The following is an 18,589-nucleotide window of genomic DNA, read 5'->3' as shown; positions in this document are numbered from 1 at the left end:
TCTTACCTACACAATATTACAATATTAGGAGCAACATAAACATGCAAAATAGCTTTTCACAGTGTAAAAAGCAAACTAGCAACAAAACTAGTAAAACTAATCTTAAAACCTGCACATTAAAACATTTTCACTGATACCATGTGTCAGAGGTAGAAAACATGATGCATTAATTTGATGAAGATGAGCTAACTAACAAAAGAAGAACCAAAGTGACACAGAAGAAGCAGCTTACCAGTCAGCCATGACACCCATTACTAGGTATCCAAATATGGAGCCCACCAGCAGAGAGAACTTGGCAATGTGCACCTTCCAGGCTGAATCACACACCAGGTTCCACTGAAGAGACACAAAGACAGACAGATTGGGGAAAGTGTTCACCACATTTCAGAGAAAACCGCCACAGAGAGACAAAAAGGGAAACACACAACAGCAGCATCAGCTGTGCAGGAACAAGTCAAAGTCTTCCACTCTCTGACTCACCGTTTTGATAATTCATGAAGTTTGATGAGTGTGCAAACATTCTACCAACGCTTCTGAAATATTGAAATCTGCAGGCGTGGATGTGTGTGTGAGAGAAAGAGCAGCATGTTTGTGTGTGTGTGTGTGTGTGTGTGTGTGTGAGAATGTGGGCGCGTGTCTATAATAACTCAAATCAATAACCTTCCACTCTTTCCTCTGAGCACATGGGTCAGTGAACAGCGCGCTCAGCTCCTGACAGGAAGCCAGGGACACATGAGGAGGCAGAGTGTGTACTCCACACTCCAGCTCCACCAGGGATGAGATTAAAAAAGTGTGTGTTTAACCGAGATTTACAGACTTCCCCGCTGGGCCTCAGACCGTGCGGAGAGGAGAGGACGGAGGAGGTGATTATCGGGTGTGAGGGATGGATTTGGTTGTTAAATGGCTGGAGAACTCGGTCAGTCTGCGTTTATTATGTATGGGCTATTAGAGCTGAGAAAACTGACATCGTTCATGCACAGTCACTGAAACTTCATAAGCATTTTTAACATTTAACTAAACTATTTTAGAGGTTTAATAAGATGAGTGACCCCCTTTTATTTTTGAAACTGCGTCAGCAAGTGTCTGCAACCTGCGGCTTTTTGACTCCTTTGCAGTGGCTCCTTGTAGCTTTAAAAAATATTATTAAAAAAAAGAATTTTTATTTTTCTTACATTGAGTATTGATGATCAACGACATTGACACTAAATAAAATCCTGCGTTAACATTTAGTTGAACTAAATCTTCATCCCATCAGTCAATAAAGCCTGCCACCGCTCTACTTCACCTCCTACAACATCAACAGCCCACCAACTTTCCATGCACCTGTGGCTAACCTCAAGTTTTACAGCCTTGGGAAGATAACTACATCTACAAAAAGACTAACCTGGAAGAAAATACTGATTTTAATTCTGTGTGGATGGATTCATTTAACTGCCAATATGCTTCAAATACATGCTCAATATATGGGAAGTCATAAGTAACAACAACGAAAAAAAAAGAAGACGAGAGATATAATAAAAGTATGATACCAAATTTAAGTTTTTTTTTTTTCATTTCTTTATTATTAAAATTTCAAAATTGTGTGAATATATTGCAAATTCATTTATTTTTTTAATTTTTTTTTTTTTCAAATGGCTGATATTTCCTCTTTTATTTTTCCAAATATTTTGGACATTTTCAAAAACATTTTTTTAACATTTTGAAATTTCAAAAATGTTCTCACTTTTTAAAGGAATTTTTGAAATTTAATTTCTTTTTGCAAATTAATTAAATTTATATGTTTTCGATTTTTTTCTGATTTTTGAAGTTTCCTTTTTTCACACTTTTTGTTTAAATTTGATTTTCCATTTTTTTTTGCAAATTTTCTAAATTGTTACATTTTTAAATTGCTGAAGATATATAAAAAAAACTTTTAAAAATAAGATATCATATGTTATTAAATATAAAATGAAATTAATTTTGTTTGGATTTCAAAAAATCAATTTCAGATTTTTATACATGCTATAGACTTTTTTGTGAAGATAAAGTAGATTTTGTGGCTTTAGAATTACTTTAATTCAGGTGAGCTGAGGCAAAATAGCTCCTATAAAAGTAAAGGTTGCGGATGAAGGCTTCAGGAAACATTGAGTTTGAGTAAAACCAAGATTAAGTCAGGATGCACATGAAAACACACGCCAATGTCCAAATAAATATCACTCTTTCAGCTCTTAAAGGATCAGGACATTGCTGTTCTTTGAAGACTTACACAGGCAGCACCGTGTCATTACGTTGTGTTTCTGATGGAAAAACATGTTTCTATTTGATGTGGTTTGGAGAAAGATGGTGGCTTTTGTGAATATACACTTTAGATATGACTGACTTTTAACCTTGCCCAGTGTCATTGTCTCCTTTTAGTCTGTTATGTCCTTAACTTTTAAATCTTGTTTGGTTCTTTTACTGTTGTTTTTATGTCAACTTGTCCTTGTTTCTGTTTGTGTTTCTGTCTTGTGTAAGCTGCTTCGTACAAATTGCCCCACGTGGGATAAATAAAGTTTTCTGAACTGAACTGATTTTACCTACTGATTATGTTACCCATGAAGTGACGGCATCCTGCCACTAGATGGCATTTTCCGAACTTGTGGAATTGAGAAAAAAACAATGATCCCAAAATGTCCAAGAAGAGAAAAGTTGGTGCAGATTAGAGCTGCACGATTTGGGGAAAAGGTGCGATTTGCGATTAGGTGGACAATATTGCGATTGCGATTGTGCTTGCGATTTAATAAAAAAAGTTGTGTCATGATAAGTCTACAGGCTTGCTTGGTTATCATGGAGAAAAAACTGAATTGCATGTGCTGACATTGCGATTGCGATTGCGATATCCTCTTTTGCGATTACGTAATTGCGTGTGCTGACATTGCGATTGCGATTGCGATTGCGATTGCGATTGCGATAATCGTGCAGCCCTAGTGCAGATGAAGGCTGTTTGGGGAAAGATGGGTAGGTGAATTTATGTTTGTGCTTTGAGGAGAAAAACTGGTTTGTCTTAAGTGTTATGAGGCCACGGCGGTTGTTAGAGAGTACAATCTACGTCGGCATTTTGACGACAAACACGGAGCCAAGTACGCCAAAGTGAGCCTTCAAGAAAAACAACAAACAGATTTAAAATGCAAAGTGCAATCGCAGCAGGATGTGTTCAAGAAAGCCACGACCAAAAACAACATGGCAGTGAAAGCTACCTCTACCGTTTTCCAGAGGGTGCATTAATTTTACATTACGTTTAGCTTCGTTTAGCTGCATTTTATACTGTCTTACAGTTACATCTGGCCCTTTAAATCATTATGCTGATGTGGCCCTCAGTGAAAACGAGTTTGACACCCCTGCTGTTGGGTAACTAACCGGATCTCAAGTCTCAAGTCTCAGGTTTCAAGTTGCGTTTCCTGCAAAAATGTGTCGAGTAGCTCTCCATCATCCCTCCCTGACCTTCACCTTTCCTCTTCCTGCAAAGTACCGCAGACACTTGAAGCCGTCGCCTTTCCTTACTCATTACATGTGGGTCAAATTCTGCTCCAGCAAAGACGACCTGTAGTTGACTTTTTGGTGCAGATTGCATCAATTATATGAGTAAGTCAAGAGGGGTGAAACAGTTTTATGAAGCTGGATGAGGATGAGAATCAGTAGCAAGAGGAAAAGGATGTTTCTGAGCTTGCTCTCAGGCTCTGGACTGATGTCCTTGTTGATATATTACTTAAATTAAGCATCAATCTGATTTTTTAAAGAGGTGATTTGGTTGATCACGTGGTTATCTCACATTGTGGTGCATTAATATTTAAAATATGGTCTTTAAATAGGCTAAAGCAGAGAGATGAAGAGGGAGAGTGCATCCTACAGCAGAGTTAGTCATCTGCTGCTGTTTTCCCTGCACACACACACACGCACACACACATCCTCTCATATTGAGGTCAGTGGGTAACTTGTCAATCAGCTGTGTTGGAGAATGCAGCTCTGCTCTGAGCTGATGCTGGCAGTGATGATGAAGATGCAGGGTGATGAGGAGGATGATGGTGACGAACAGACACACAGAGATAAAACCTCGGATCAATCTGCTGCTCACTCGTTACCTTGGTAACCACATTCTGACTAAGTCCCGTCAGCAGCTCCAGCCTCCACTCCTTACAGGCGCACAGCAGACCGCTGCCGTCGCCGTATCCCTCCCCGGTGCTGTTGTCGGGGAGCTGCAGCGCGGGCGCTGCGCTGGTGACCGGCAGGGACGCGGTGGTCCAGTTACTGTGGTTAGCCAGGGGTTGTATGCATGTGCCATTTGGCTGCGCCAGGAGGAAGTAATCCGAAAACTGGCTGAAGCCGATAAACAATGCTGGTATCCAGGTCAGAACCACGAGCTGCTTCTGGTGCTTCCCAAAGCCCCCCAGAGACGGCAGAACCGAGCCGTCGATGTGCGGCAGGAGCCGGGGCACCGGGTGCTCCAGCGGGGTGAAGCCGTTCTCAGGCGGGTGGTCCTGCGCCTCCGGCCGGCCGCCTGCCATCACGGCCCGGCCACAAAGAGAGCAGCTGGGCGCAACAGCGGGTGAAGCAAAGCTCCCGCTCTGTTGCCGTCCGCGCACTCTGCGTTAAGCCCTTTGACACAAAGAAAGCCCACGGCGCAGATAAATCCTGTGTGCACCCAACAAAAGCCCGATCCAGAAATAAGCGGTCTCCACTCCGAATCACCGAGCAGACGTCCTCATAGCGAGGGGGCAAGAAGCGACCAGGGGATGTCCGAGCAGGGAGGCTGTGTCAGGAGGAGAGAGCTGCGGAGGGGCTCCCGGAGGCACACATGCTCACCAACACGAGGTTTGTATTCCATGAGTCCAGCTCCTTCAGCGAGATCCATCCATGTGGAGCTGAACTGGGCCAGGCCTGCTGGTGGTGTGCGAGCGGAATACGGAGCTACATCCACACAAGGATCCACTAAACATCTGCTGGTCCTACATCCACGAGCGCCACAGGTCTCATACCTGTCCAGACCGTGACCTCCCAGAGGTGCGCGTCACTCAGCGTCTCCAATCCACAACCCCTGAGCTCCCAGTCATCCCCGGTCCACTTTGGTGGTGTCGGGTTCAGAGACGCGGTGGGGAATGTTGCTCGGTGTGTCGCCGTCTAGTCAATGGGACACGGTGCCAAAGCGGGGCTTGGAGCAGGGAAGGGGGGGGACTTAGCCCCGCCCTCCCTCGGTCGCGCTATGCTCTGCGATTGGAGCTTCTTCAAAGGACGACTGCACCACTGACGGGCATCTGCAGGCAACAATGACCCCCTTTGTGCAGCCTCTGCCCTCTCCTCTGAAAGTATAGCTTGTTATGATTCAGCCATTCACGTTTTTATTGATTTTAGAGGATTTCCGATGAAGACATGAGGAGGAGATGCTGCTGCAGGTTTCTTTTCACGGTGGAGCGTCTGCTTGAACGTCCCACGGAGGCTGTTTTGCGTCATACGGTTTTTTTCCTCCCATCATATAAATAGGCAGTATTAGTTACCGCTGCTCTGAGGAGACAATAGAAGGATGTCAGGGATTTGGGGTGACGTGCAGCCTCTCAGCCACCAGGGGGCGCCAAACGATCACATTACGCGTCCTTGGAGCAGTTTGACATATTTAAACCCATTACCACCATAACAAGAGCACAGGTCATAACAAAACAGTTCACACACACACACTGCACGATCAGCTGTGCAGCAGAGCAAAGAGTGTGAGATTCAGATTAACACACACACACATGTTGGAGGTGTTGATGTGTGTGCAGCTGCTCCCTGAGTGAGAGTGACCTTGAGATTGAAGTGAGTGACAGATTTTCCCTCAGCAGTGGAGAGGCCTGCTGCCAGGAGAGTGTGATGAGGAATCTTGTGTGTGAGTGTGTGTGTGTGTGTGTGTGTGTGTGAACCTGATATCAGCCCAGCAGCTCACTCCCGGTGCCTTGAATGGCATGGGGCTGGTATTCAGGGTGTGGCTGATGGTGCATCAGGGAGGTGACAGCTCGCGCTCATTTCTCACCTTAATCCTCATCCCACGCTCTTCTTCCTCCTCTTCCTCCTCCTCCCTCAGAGACTTATTAAGGTTTAACATCAGGGGGCAGGCTACATGTGTGTCTGTCAGAGTCTGCCAACCACATCTGCGATAAGACATACCAGAGCTGGGTGAGGCACTGACACACAAACAGCAACAGGGACAGAAACACACCTTGGACAAAATAACAGAAAAAAATGCACCACTTAATTGATGCTAAATGAATCAGTTGCTATAAAAAGCCTCCAGCCAAACTGATTTTTTAACTGATGCTGGCAGTGGATCATATTTGTTTTGTTAGGTAAACACAAGTTTACTACCATTCATCAAGAGCAGTCATTAACTTTCCTTTGTCTGTGTTTGACCTTTTTTTGGATTGCAGTCTGTTTAAAGGTGCAGGTTGGTTTGTTTTGGAAAAAATGACTTTTGCACTAAGATTGAAGAGTGATGTCATTTACATATTTATCTATTTTTCTTCTCTTTTCATGTTTCTGTTTTCTTCATCACTCTGTTTCGATTTGAATTGTTGTACACATATGTGAATGCCTAAAACTTGAACTCTGAATAAAAAGAAATAATAATAATTTTAAAAAAAAGTAAAACTAATAAAGGCGCAGGTTGGATTTGCATGGAGAGGAAAAAGAGGTCAAAAAGGTCAAAACTCCAGAACAACTTTACTTTTTTTTTTCTTTCTTTCCGTTGCTAGGCGCTACCCAAGTAGCTGCCAGTTGCAGTAGCTCTCTCGTCTTTGTCCGTTTCTTGTAATTTTTTCGTCTCTTTTTTGTCATCTTTGTATTTGGAGTGGATCATTACTTTGTATGGTTCATTGTTGGTCATGGACACCAAACTTTTTGTGGCTGCAGCGATATTTTTACTACTTTTCTCCTGTGTTTGTCTGGAGATCCTACATGTAACCATGGCTGCATTGTTTACATGCGAAATTAGCTGTTAGCAGCCTGTAGCATGTCAATGCTAACTAGTGTAGGGCTTGATGATTTCCCTCAAGGTGAGGAGGAGGAGGTGAGGACGACGTGCTGGTTCTCAGGTGTGAGCTTGGAGGTGACGACGTGGACCTGTCCTTCCATTCATCGTTGTTGGGAACGTGGGATCTATCTCCGGTGGGATGGACGAGCTAGCTGTGCTAGCCCAGCGGCACTGTGCTGCTCACGGACGTGGCTGATGGAGCTGACATCGGACGCCGGTGCCACATTGGAAGAGCTTCACCTGCTGTGAGCAGACAGGATCCAGGAGACAGAGACTGAACAGACTGCTGAAGAAGCTCAGTCCTGGACCCTGTGGAGGTGGAGGCTGGCTGACTGGAGAGTGGTGGACGAGTGGTGGACTGGATGTCGGCATCTATTTTCTTTTGGACCTTTTTGCACTTTCTATACTCTTTCTTACTTTTGTTTTCTTAAATGCTGCTGTGACTCCTGAATTTCCTCTCGGGGATAAATAAAGTATTTTCTATTCTATTCTATTATTCTGGAAAAGTTGTATTCAATAAACAACACTTGAGTGGCCTGAGAGCAGCTGCTGAGAGATTGGGACTTGGGTCCGTTGAAAAAAACACATTGTTTACTAAAGCCGCGTTTCCACCAAGCAGTCCGGGTCGGTTCGTCTCTGTACGGTGCGCTTTTAACGGCGTTTCCACTGACTGACGGATCCCTAAAAACCGAGATGAGCCGTCCTACTTTTTTGGGACCCTTTCGTATGGGTGCCAGACTGAACCGATCCGCTCTCGGGAGGTGGAGCAACACACTGCAGACCGTTGATTGGTCAAAAGAATTGTCACTTACCCCGACAGCAGCTGCATTTCTCCTGGCAGCACACAGACTTCTCTGAAACAAAGCTTGATTGCACTTTGTAACAGAGAGTTACAAGAAAATCACAGAGAGGACGAAATGCTGCATGTCTTCCATCCGTGCTCTTTGTTTACTGTGTCGCGTTTTCTTCTTTGTTGGATTCAATCGCGGGGTAAGCTGCTACGGCGTCGCGCTATTGTTTACCAGCTGTAGTTTCCGGCATGTAGCTTACACGTCGCCCACCACGAGAGGGCACAGTTTGCTGTGGAAACGCAAACGGGATCAGACTTAACTGTCCCAAACCGTCGCAAACCATTCTGAACCGACCCGGACTGCTTGGTGGAAACGCAGCTTAACACTGATGAGTTCTCACAAAAAATTCTGACATTAGAACAAATATTGACTGCAGCACTTTTCATAACTTAGTAACTTACCCACAATGCATTGTGCCATTGAGCAGGTGCGTTTGAAAAGTTAACATTAGTAGTCCTCTACAGGTGAAACAGCATTTCTCGTTCTAATCTAAGATGAAAAACCAGAAAGACTAATCATCAGTTTAATCCTCAGTGGACTGAAAAGTGTTTATTCATTTTACCACCAAGTCCAAACACCAGACCAGTGTGTTTGTATACGACGAGTGCATTGCAAAACAAACACCCTTAAATTAAAGTAAAAAGTTAGGGCGAGCCCTTCTTCACTCACCTCTGCTCTGCTTTCATAATGTCACCTGACATATTTTTCTACTGACACACATCTTACCATTAAATGCCACTGGTAAGTAAGCCAGACCCATTTGGCAGTGTGTTGTGTGGCATGATACCTGTGCCAGCCAATCAGAATGAACCCCCGTCATTCGGCTGTGATGTTTGAGAACCAAAAACTCTGTTTCCCAGTGTACACACAAAACCATGAAACCAGAGTTTTCAGAAAACATTGTTTTTAGTGATGGAAAACTGCGCTTATGGATGGATGACAGGCCTAAATGTATAAAAACAAAAAAAGAAGAATAGACTCCTTTGAATATTATACTTGTATTTTATTTTACTTTAATTAACCTGTTTGTGTTATATTTTAGCTGGGGGGACTACCAATGGAAATTAGCTTGGCAGCTAGATTTGGGTACATTTCCTTTTTTTTTTTTTTTTTAAAGTGTGTATGAACGTACATTGTCCCTCCCTATTAGGGCTGAACGATTTTAAGAAAAGTTTGAATTGCGATTTTTCTGGCAGATATTGTGATTTCAATTCGATTCACGATTTTTTTTCAAATCAAGCTTTGGGATATTCACATGTAGGGCTGAATGATTTTAAGAAAAGATTGAATTGCGATTTTTCTGGCAGATATTGTGATTTCAATTCGATTCATGATTTTTTTTCAAATCAAGCTTTGGGATATTCACATGTAGGGCTGAACAATTTTAGGAAAAGATCTAATTTTTCTGGCAGATATTGCAATTCACGATTTTTTAACCATCAATAGTGATGATAAATAATCTGTTTTCATCAACTTTTACTCCTAAACAGTGGCTTTGTGTTGTTGACCTGCTTACCAGCACTTTTATCACATAGATTGTCCACAAATTTGTAAAACAGAATGTGTATAATACTTGACACAACAGATCCTGAGTCAGTCAGGAGTGCTGCAAAAAATTGCTGCTTTGGCGATCTCAAAATTGCATTGTCTAAAACTGCGATTTCGATCTGAAAACGATAAATTGTTCAGCCCTACTCCCTATCAAATAAACTAAATTAAATTAAATTAAATTAAAACTATTTACTGTTTCCCAGATACCCAGCAACATGTGGACATGGCCTCAGTGACTGCATTTCCATGCAGTCATTAACCCTTTCATATTTAGAATATTAGCAATGACCCGGTTGCGCACGGCCATGTAAACACCAATAACCCTTTTCAAAAATCACCCCTGGGTTACTCCTTTTCTAACCTGAAAACTCAGTTTTAATTTGATAACATTAATTTCAGCACATGTTCTGTTCGCAAGGAATCTTGGTCTTTCTAGTTCAGGAAGTCCGCGTGGCTACTGCTGTTGCTATGGCAGGAAGAAGAAGCGGAAATGACACACATTGCATTAAAATGTTCTCTGTGCTTCCAGATGTTGTCCGTGCATCATAAATTTATTTATTTATTTTAATGTAAATTCCCTCCTCTGTTGTTTTTTCAAGAAAATGATCTGTGATCCTGTCGTACCAACCTGGTGTTTTTTCCAGGGATTTTACCAGTGTTCTCTCGACGCTCCTCGTTTTTAAGAAAGGTAAACTCACTGGGGATCGATAAAGCCTCCGGATCAGTCCAGAACAACTTACTGCAAAACTCAGAAGATGCTCCGGTGGAGGGTTATACCTCAAGATCCCTGACTGGCTCATTTCACTGTCAATCAAAAAGGGATTCAGCCTCAGACAGATCATCCAATCATCATGCAGAAGCCCAGCGTCCAGGCCAGCCCACTGCCTCATAGACCCCCAGAGACGCTGAGCGTCCGATGGGTGGGACAAAGCCCAGCGTTTATCCAATGATCGTCCAGTTTCCACAGTGGAACAACCCACTCTACACTTCCCCGCTGAAGTTAGAAGACGCTCAGCGTCTGACTGTGTTAAAGCGCTGAGACGCTGCGGGGATGAATGAGAAGGAGGTGGAGCCAGTTACCTGTGATAGGAGCTGATTCTGAACTAAAGATGAAGGAATTCTAGCTCAGATTTTATCAATGAAATGTACACACAGCAGAACATATCACCCATTTTGTTTGGGGACAATTTAGGGGAAGCTGAGCTTCCCTTGCGGTCTTATGCTGCGGCCACACCAAACGCGAACACGCGAATTTACTCGCGTGAATGGCCTGTCACGCGCCGCGTGAACGCCCGAGTCTGGCCGCTGGACTTTTTTGACAAGCTGAGGCGCGAACACGCGAATGCGCGGTACTGCGCATGCGGAGTAGAGAGCTCGTTCATTTAAAGACCGAAAGTCCAAAAGAGCAGCTGAAAAACAATGAGCTGTGGTTTCCAAAGCATGACAGGAGAGTGTGTGAAAGCTTTGGAGATCACAATCAATGCCTGCTGCCTCTCCCTGGTAATCCACCAGCCCTGCTTGGCTGTTCCCTGCGATCTCATCCTCGATCCCCCGAACCTCCGACAACCCGTACCCCCGACCACCAGAACCCCCGACCCATGTTTCCGGAGGTCTCCTTGGGGATAATGAAGGGGTGGAGGAAAGAGAGGAGCACAGAGAACTTCCATCTTTTCCCTGGCTCTGCCCCTGCCCCACTCTTTCCTCCTCTCTATCAGGCTTAAAACTCCGCTGAGGAAAACACAGTCGGACTCAGTGATAGCCTGTACAGGCAGATCCAGCTTCAGAACTTACATTCAAAACCTGTCTCCTCAGAGACTTTCAACCAAGCCTGCTCCTGTTTTTCCGGTCTCTGTAGAGTACACACGTCGTATCCTATAACTCTGGATGATGACACACCACACAGATTGTTTTCTCCTCCATCCTCCGGCGGAGTTGGAGCCGGAGCAGACAGCAGTTGCCCCCCAACGTCGTCAAAACAATGACGTCGTGGGGGAATATTTTGAACTTGAGCGAATTCGCGTCTACCGCCCAAACGCCTGAACACTCCAAACGCGCCGCGCCAAACGCGCAAATCGCGCCGCCCGAGGCGAATCGGCGGCTAAACGCGTCTTTGCATTGACTTTCTATGTAATCGCGCCGCAAATTCGCGTTAGGTGTGGCCGCACCATTAGAGCAATCGCTACTATTGTGAACCTACATGGAATTTCATGTCTCAAAACAAAGTCCTGCCTGAGACCAAACCTCAGTCATAAATTATTATATGACGTTCAAGGTGCAGGAGACTGAATCTGCACCAAGTGAGGATGAGCCCCGCCTGAGTTTAGTGTTTCTTGTGCATGTATGTGGAGCTCAAGTTGAAGATGAAGTTCAGCACTTTATAATTTCGTGACAGTGGAGCCATTGGAGCTGTAAACTGGGACACAAGGTGTAGCTTTCAAAAAGAGACAAGCAGCCCTGGAATGCAGTTTTGGCCATAGGTGTGTTATCTGGTGTTCATGTGCAGACAAGGTGTGTTTGTAAATGTCAATAGCCTCGGGGAATAACACCATCAGGTTCAGGTTCAGGTAACTTTATTTGTACCCAAAGGAAGATTTGTTTTTCATTCGGTAAGAATGGAAAAACTGTTCCAAAACACCAGAGTCAGAGGTAAAACATTAAAGAGCTCAAGGCTCCATCATTACAGCAGAAAAAGTGAAGTGCTTCACAGTTAGCTTCAAAGTTGGGTTTTGAATCATTGATCGTACTGAGGTATTTATGACTACACACACACACACACACACACACACACACACACACACACACACACACACACACACACACTCACACACACACACACAATGCTCTGACCTTTGTCATCATGTCAAGCCATGTCAAGTTCCACCGTTTTCTGGGTTGAGGGGGCAGCAATGCAATCAGCGAAGACCAACGGCCCCTGTCCCGGACCACTTCCACCAGCTCCACCAAGGGGATACCAAGGTGTTCCCAGGCCAGTTGAGAGATATAATCCCTCCACTGTGTCCGGGTTCTACCCTGGGGTCTACTCCCAGATGGACATACCCTAAACACCTTTCCAAGGAGGCTTCCAGGAGGCATCCTCACCAGATGCCCGAACCACCTCATCTGGCTCCTCTCAATGCGAAGGAGCAGCTGCTCTACTCCGAGCCGCTCCCGTCTTAAGACAGTTAGATTCAGGGACTGGGACAACAACAGGGTTTTTCCAAATATTGGGACTTGTTGTTTCTGCAGGGACTTGTTGAACATAAATTGAAAGACCAGACTCAGTTCTGTGGCACAAGATTTCAGTAGAGGACCACAGATAGTATCTTATTGTTTGTTGACTTTAACAGCAAGAAAGGCTTTCTCAACTTCTTCCAGAAAAATGATAAAGTGCTGATCATCCTAGTTTAAGACTTCTTGAATTTCACTGCTATAATCAAAGGTATCAAAATGCCAAAAAGAAGAGGTAAGAGCATCGGGTAAGTCAATGTCTGTGTCAAAACCACACCTTGGAAATGGCTGGGTTAAAAATGACCCAGTTTGTTTTATAACCCAACCACTGGGTCATTATCGCACCAGCTCAGCAGTAGTCCATCTGACCCAGCAGATGGGTTGGGTCATTTTAATTAAGCAGATGAGTTTAATATTCTACCCATAACCTGGGTCAAATAAATTACAATTCTGGGTGACATTAGTAACAAATTTAGGTTGTTCAGCAATTTTTTTCCCAAATGCTTGGTTAAATTAACCAGTGCACCCATAAAAATTGATATTAAACATATTTCATACAGCCAGTCCATGCTGCGGAGCACAGAAAACCAGCTGGTGCCACGGTGCGCAGCCGTCAAGTCAAGGCTTAGGCAGCACAAATGGCCGTCTCATATCCATTGTGTTCCCTCCACACTCATGGTTACAAACAAGGGCGTAGGTTTGCATAGGGACGGTAGGGACATAACACCACCAACTTTTCAGGAGGCACAAATTGTCCCCATCAACTTTTAAGCAACTTTTTGCATTATATAATGGGGTAGAGTAGATTGTCTTCCCATATGTTACAAGGATAGAATTGACCCTACCGTTATTAAATGAATTATTTTCACAATGTTCAGACTTAAATTTACCCCTTTTCACTCGCTGAATGTGCCGGTCCATTTTTTTTTTCCTCAAACGCACGTTAGATTGGCTAATGACTCCCCCCCACCGACACACACACACACACACGCACACTCACTCAGCCCTGACAGAAATACGTGTCGACAACATGCCGCCTCCTTCGCAGAGGAGGGATATCAACAGTTTTTTTCGGCCAGCAGCAGCCACTGTAAGTAATGTAAGAAGACATCAATGTTGTGGAGGTGGGGAACACACCACTAAATTTGATACTGAAAGTCAGACCTGCATCATCGTTAGCATACTGCGCATGCGCAGTGCTTTCTAGAGCGCTGATTCCTTTCTTTGAGGGGCAAGCGTAAACAAAGTCTTCGTCAGTTCAGAGGTCATTACAGCCACACAGCGCTGTCTGGAGTGACACAGACTTCAGCAGATCATCGATATCTAACCCGGAGCAGACCATGATGGAATATTGGTGAAAAACACGAGTTTTTGGATGATTAATGCAGTTTTAGGAGCGGTGCTGTCTATGAGTTTGGCTGTGCTTGTGGACCAAAGCAGTAGTGTTTTACCTGAAGGAAGGCTCCATTTTTATTTATTTTTGTTATTCTCTAAGACATTTTTTCAGTTATATTTAATTTATTTATAGGACAGACAATGTTGAGTGGTCTTAAGACAAATGTTAATTTTTGCATTCAGTTAAGAGATTATTAACAAGTTTGTATTGTGTATGTTAATATAATTTTAAGTTATGTTCAAATATTGCAATTTAAATTTGCTAATAAAATCCAGACATTTATTCTGAGAGTTTTCAAAATGTTTCTTTTGTAGTTTTTGAAAATAAAGGTTTGAATCAAATGGTGTATCAGGTGAACCAATACACATGAAAGTTATTATAAGTCAATACAGATTTATTTTGCATTGATCATTTAGCCTATCAATTAATTTGGTTCATATTTGTGAGAAATGTAGCCCTGACCCCCGTTCACCCAATCTGTTTGGTCTTAATAATGTCCCGTCCCCAGCAAAAAGTGTACATGCAGGTTATGCTGTTATACGTCCCTACCAATGTTGAGAACAAACCTACGCCCTTGGTTACAAAACATTGTTACAAAAAAACATTGTCTTAAAATGTGAAGGAGCAGTTATAAAAAGGTATGTGCCCAAAATTGTGCACTGAGAAGGAGTTACATGACATGGCTAAATTGCTGACATCTCTGATTCATCTCAGATACAAATAAAACCTCACAGTAATCCCACAAATCATTAAATTCATTTCATTTCATTTCAAGTATGTAATCATGTCAGTGCAATCAAGACAAGCCCTATAGATTTCATAGACCCGTGTCAGGATGAAAAGATGGGTTAGTTACTAAGATCAGCTAGGTCAAACAATGAAGGAGTGTAGATATTTCAAGGGCTCTCTTATCAAGCAATGTTAAGGGCTTCCTACTCATCTTGGACGCCATCTTAAAAATAACACATTTCTTGTGGTCAAACTTTGGTAAACTTTTCATAGGTTACTATGGACACTTAAAACTGCAATAAAATAAAAATAAAAAAATAAAGAAAATAAAATTAAGTTTAGGTGTATTTTTTCATAAATGCAGCACCTATTAGTAAACATCTTGCAGATGCAAAAATTACAAATCTTTTGATTTGGAAACTCTTTTGAGAGTCGCGTTTGACCTGTTTTATTCATTTGCATAAAGTTTCAGTTGGATCTGTGCCTGTCTGCTTCATTTTTTTCATGTAACAACAGCTTTAAACCCTCAAACATAACTCAAATGCAGAAAGAATGACAGATGTGCTCTTTCTAAAATACTAAACTTTGAAAATATTTTTTTTTTCAATATTTCCTCAATTTCCTTTCAACTTTCAAGAAATTAGTGCTGTCAGGAGATCATAAAAATCTACTAATTAATTACAGGATTAATTAATTACAGGATTAATTAATTATGGTCCCCAAATAAAGAATTTTAATTCTAGGACATTGCAAAATTGTAGTGCACGACTAATCAAATGAATACACAAAGAAGACAAGATTTGTAAACCCGCATTTTTTTCAACTGCCTAATATTAATATTTCCGTGTTCACTGCCACTGACTTAGTGCAACCATTTACTGCATCTATGGAAGTTAATTATGTTTTACAGCAGGGGGGGGGATCTGGAGCAGCTTGTCAATTAAAATCCTGCTCGTAAACTACTGTGGGTGAGAGCGGTGTGCTCTTTGGATGAGAGCTCAGCATGGATATGAGGAGAAGATGTGAGATGACAGAGACGTAGAGAGACGCTGCAAGTCAGAAAAGTTCAGGCAGCTCACGCTCAAACTGAGGATGTGTCACTGTAGTTCAGAGAGAAAGAGCGGCGCCATCGTGAGAAAAGATGACGGAGATCATGGAGAGGATCAAAGGATGGAGCGCCTGAGATGAACACGGTTAAAAAAGTATGTTTTGTCGGTTTTTTGGATCCAAAACAGGAAGAGAGATATAAATGAAAAGAGTCTGCTCTTCTTAGGGAGTTTTGGTGTTTACAAGATTATTTGGGTCTCATTTGGAGTTTGAATTTCATTGTGGCTCGCACTGACGTGTGAACAGCAAGCTGGAGTATTAAGTGGAAACGCTGACAGCAACCTCACTTCTTGCACGGGCATACAATCGGTCGCGGACTACCATGTTGTGCTTGTGCTGCTGAATCTGCAGGCTGTCTTTCAACAAAATGAGCATCTGTTGCATCACCTCGGCATTTAGCAATACACCAGATGATCAGCCAAATTCTCCTTTGGTGGAGAGTAAAGTAGCTTGGAGGGTGTGTCCCTGAAGAAAATAACTTTTTGGCTCTTAGGTGAAAGGAGAGTCAGAGAGGTGTGGTTACCATGCGCCAAAACTGATCCTCCCCTGCCGTCTACTTAAAGTATGTGGCAAAGGGTTGGTTGGTTTGGTGCAGTCAGGTGGACACAGGAACGAGTTGCATCTTGCTGCGCCTCTGCCTGCTGAGTTTTCTCGGGTAGTTTCCCACAGTGTAGCTGTGTCAGGATGAGTTATTGCAGGTCTCAGGCCCTTAACCAGAGCGGGGCCAGCGACAGATCCGGCCCCAGAGGCGACCTGAGCTGCAGGATGCCTCAGCAGTACGAGGTAGTGCCCAGAAGCGGTAATGGGTATGGACCCAAGCCGCACATCATCTCAAAGTTCTCCGTTACGGTAAACAGAAGGAAAGGCAAAAGAGTGGTGATAAATAAAAGAGGCAGTGGCGGGATGGTTTTCCTTACCAGCGGCCGGATGGTGATAAACAGCGGAGGCAGGACGGTGACGATGAGCGGTGGCCGTCGTAGACTGGTAATCCTGAGCGGTGCCGGTGGAATGAGGTAGGACCCTATGAACGCTACACCAATTTTGACCTGTGACCTTTGCACTGCCACCTGTGACCTGTCACTGCAGAGTCCAGAGAGCTTCTCGCCATTAAATATTAATCCTGTCAGCTGGTTATATCCCTGTATTCATTTCACCTCTGCACACCTTGAGAGATCTGCTGCCAAAACAAATGCATCAACCAAAGTGTGCATCTTTTCTGGTTTCTGCATACTGCAAAAAACTGAAATTGCATCAAGTGTTTTTGTCTTATTCTAATTTCAAGTTATTTATAGACAAAAATAAGGTCTGAATTACTTGTAACAAGTTAAAAAAAATCTGCCAATGAAAAAAAGAAAAAGTTGCTTGAAACTAGAAAAATGTCTTAATAAAAGTAACTTTTCTCTTGTTCCATTCGCAGATTTTTTCTACTTGTTATAAGTAATCCAGACCTCGTTTTTGTATTAAAATCACTTGAACCAAGACATTTTTCTAGACTGGTCAGGTGAATATAGCTCATATTAAGTCTAAAAAGACATTTTAGAAAAAACGCCAAAGATTTCAGTGTTGTGCAGTGCAACAAAATTAAATCATTCCTCAGAAAAAAGTAATGCATGATAGTTGCTACAAAAGTAACAAAGACAATATTGATTCAGGCATTTGGAGTTTTTAAAGTTTTAAAGTGTAAAAAAATCATTTCAAATGACAGATAAGCTTGAAATTGAATCATTTTTACTCCATTTAGGATTAAAGTCAGCTCCATCATCTTAGTGTTTTTAGTTTTTGCAGTCCCCCTTTTTTTGCACAAACACAGCCAAGAATGATTTTCCAGGGATTAATGAGCAGGGATCTAAAGCTGAAATATTTCATGGAACTTGAGGCTTACTTTATCTTTGCATCTGTCAGTCAAAATTTCTCGGTCACAAATTTGCAAACCAGGATTTAACAGAGAAAAATATCGAACCCTCGTGATGTTTTAGTGCAGGCATCACAAAATGGTGGACCCCGGTCCGGATCTGGACCGACTGATGGTCGTTTTCTGTTGCAATGTCCAAGCATGAAACAAGGGTGCGTGGACATAGTTGTGTATGTGTTTATGTACAGTAAGTGCATAACATCTGCATTTGTTTATAAATAATTGTTTGGTAAAGGGGTGGGAATTAATACGTTTATACTTCATCCCACTCCTTTTCGAATATGTGATTAGATAATGTCTGTTTGTTTCGTATGTTTTTCTGTCTTTGACAGAAATTTCACTTTGACCTCATGTTTGAAATAAAAATTTCAAAAAAAAAAAAAAAAAGGTTGTTGCTTTAAAAGTAAGCCTTCAGTTTTTGGGTTCTCTTTAATTCAAGAAAAAAAAAAACAAGAGAAAGATGTTAAGTTAATTCTGTGTTTACACTAGTTTTTTCCTAGGATAACCACTTTTTATTTATTCTTTGTAGACTTTTTTTTTACTTAAAGTGCAGGCTTTCAATTCCTTAGGCTGGGACCTCTTTAATTTAAGAGAAATTAAAGACGTTATTCGGCTCTGTTTACATTTTTTATATTTTATTTTATTGTCAGGTTTCTGCTTCTGAAATAAGAACATTACATTTATTTGCCTGGAATTACTTTTATTTATGCCGAATGAGCCTTTTTCTGGACTTTGGTTCGGACCTTTGACTTGGAGGAAATTCTAATAACTGGACCTCACTGACTTTTAATTGAATACCC

At 42.5% G+C, this 18,589-nt stretch overlaps 1 protein-coding gene across 1 annotated transcript in view; it reads right to left on the bottom strand.

Annotated features, from left to right (window-relative positions):
* The window catches only part of slc22a23 (solute carrier family 22 member 23), a 63,867-nt gene that overhangs the window by 42,614 nt on the left and 2,664 nt on the right, over positions 1-18,589 (bottom strand). Inside the window, exons 2-4 of the mRNA XM_074667470.1 lie at positions 6,020-6,137; positions 4,098-5,514; positions 233-336 (exon numbers count right to left, since the gene is read on the bottom strand). Coding sequence (XP_074523571.1) covers positions 233-336; positions 4,098-4,520 — 527 coding nt within the window. The 5' untranslated portion in view covers positions 4,521-5,514; positions 6,020-6,137. The remainder of the gene's footprint in view (positions 1-232; positions 337-4,097; positions 5,515-6,019; positions 6,138-18,589) is intronic.

The sequence above is a fragment of the Halichoeres trimaculatus genome, unplaced genomic scaffold (assembly GCF_033239565.1).
Source record: "Halichoeres trimaculatus isolate MK-OKI-2021-1 unplaced genomic scaffold, fHalTri1.1 fHalTri1_scaffold_4, whole genome shotgun sequence".
In the NCBI taxonomy this organism is placed as follows: domain Eukaryota; kingdom Metazoa; phylum Chordata; class Actinopteri; order Labriformes; family Labridae; genus Halichoeres; species Halichoeres trimaculatus.
The sequence above is the reverse complement of the archived record's forward strand: the minus strand, read 5'-3'. Positions and strand labels throughout refer to the sequence as shown.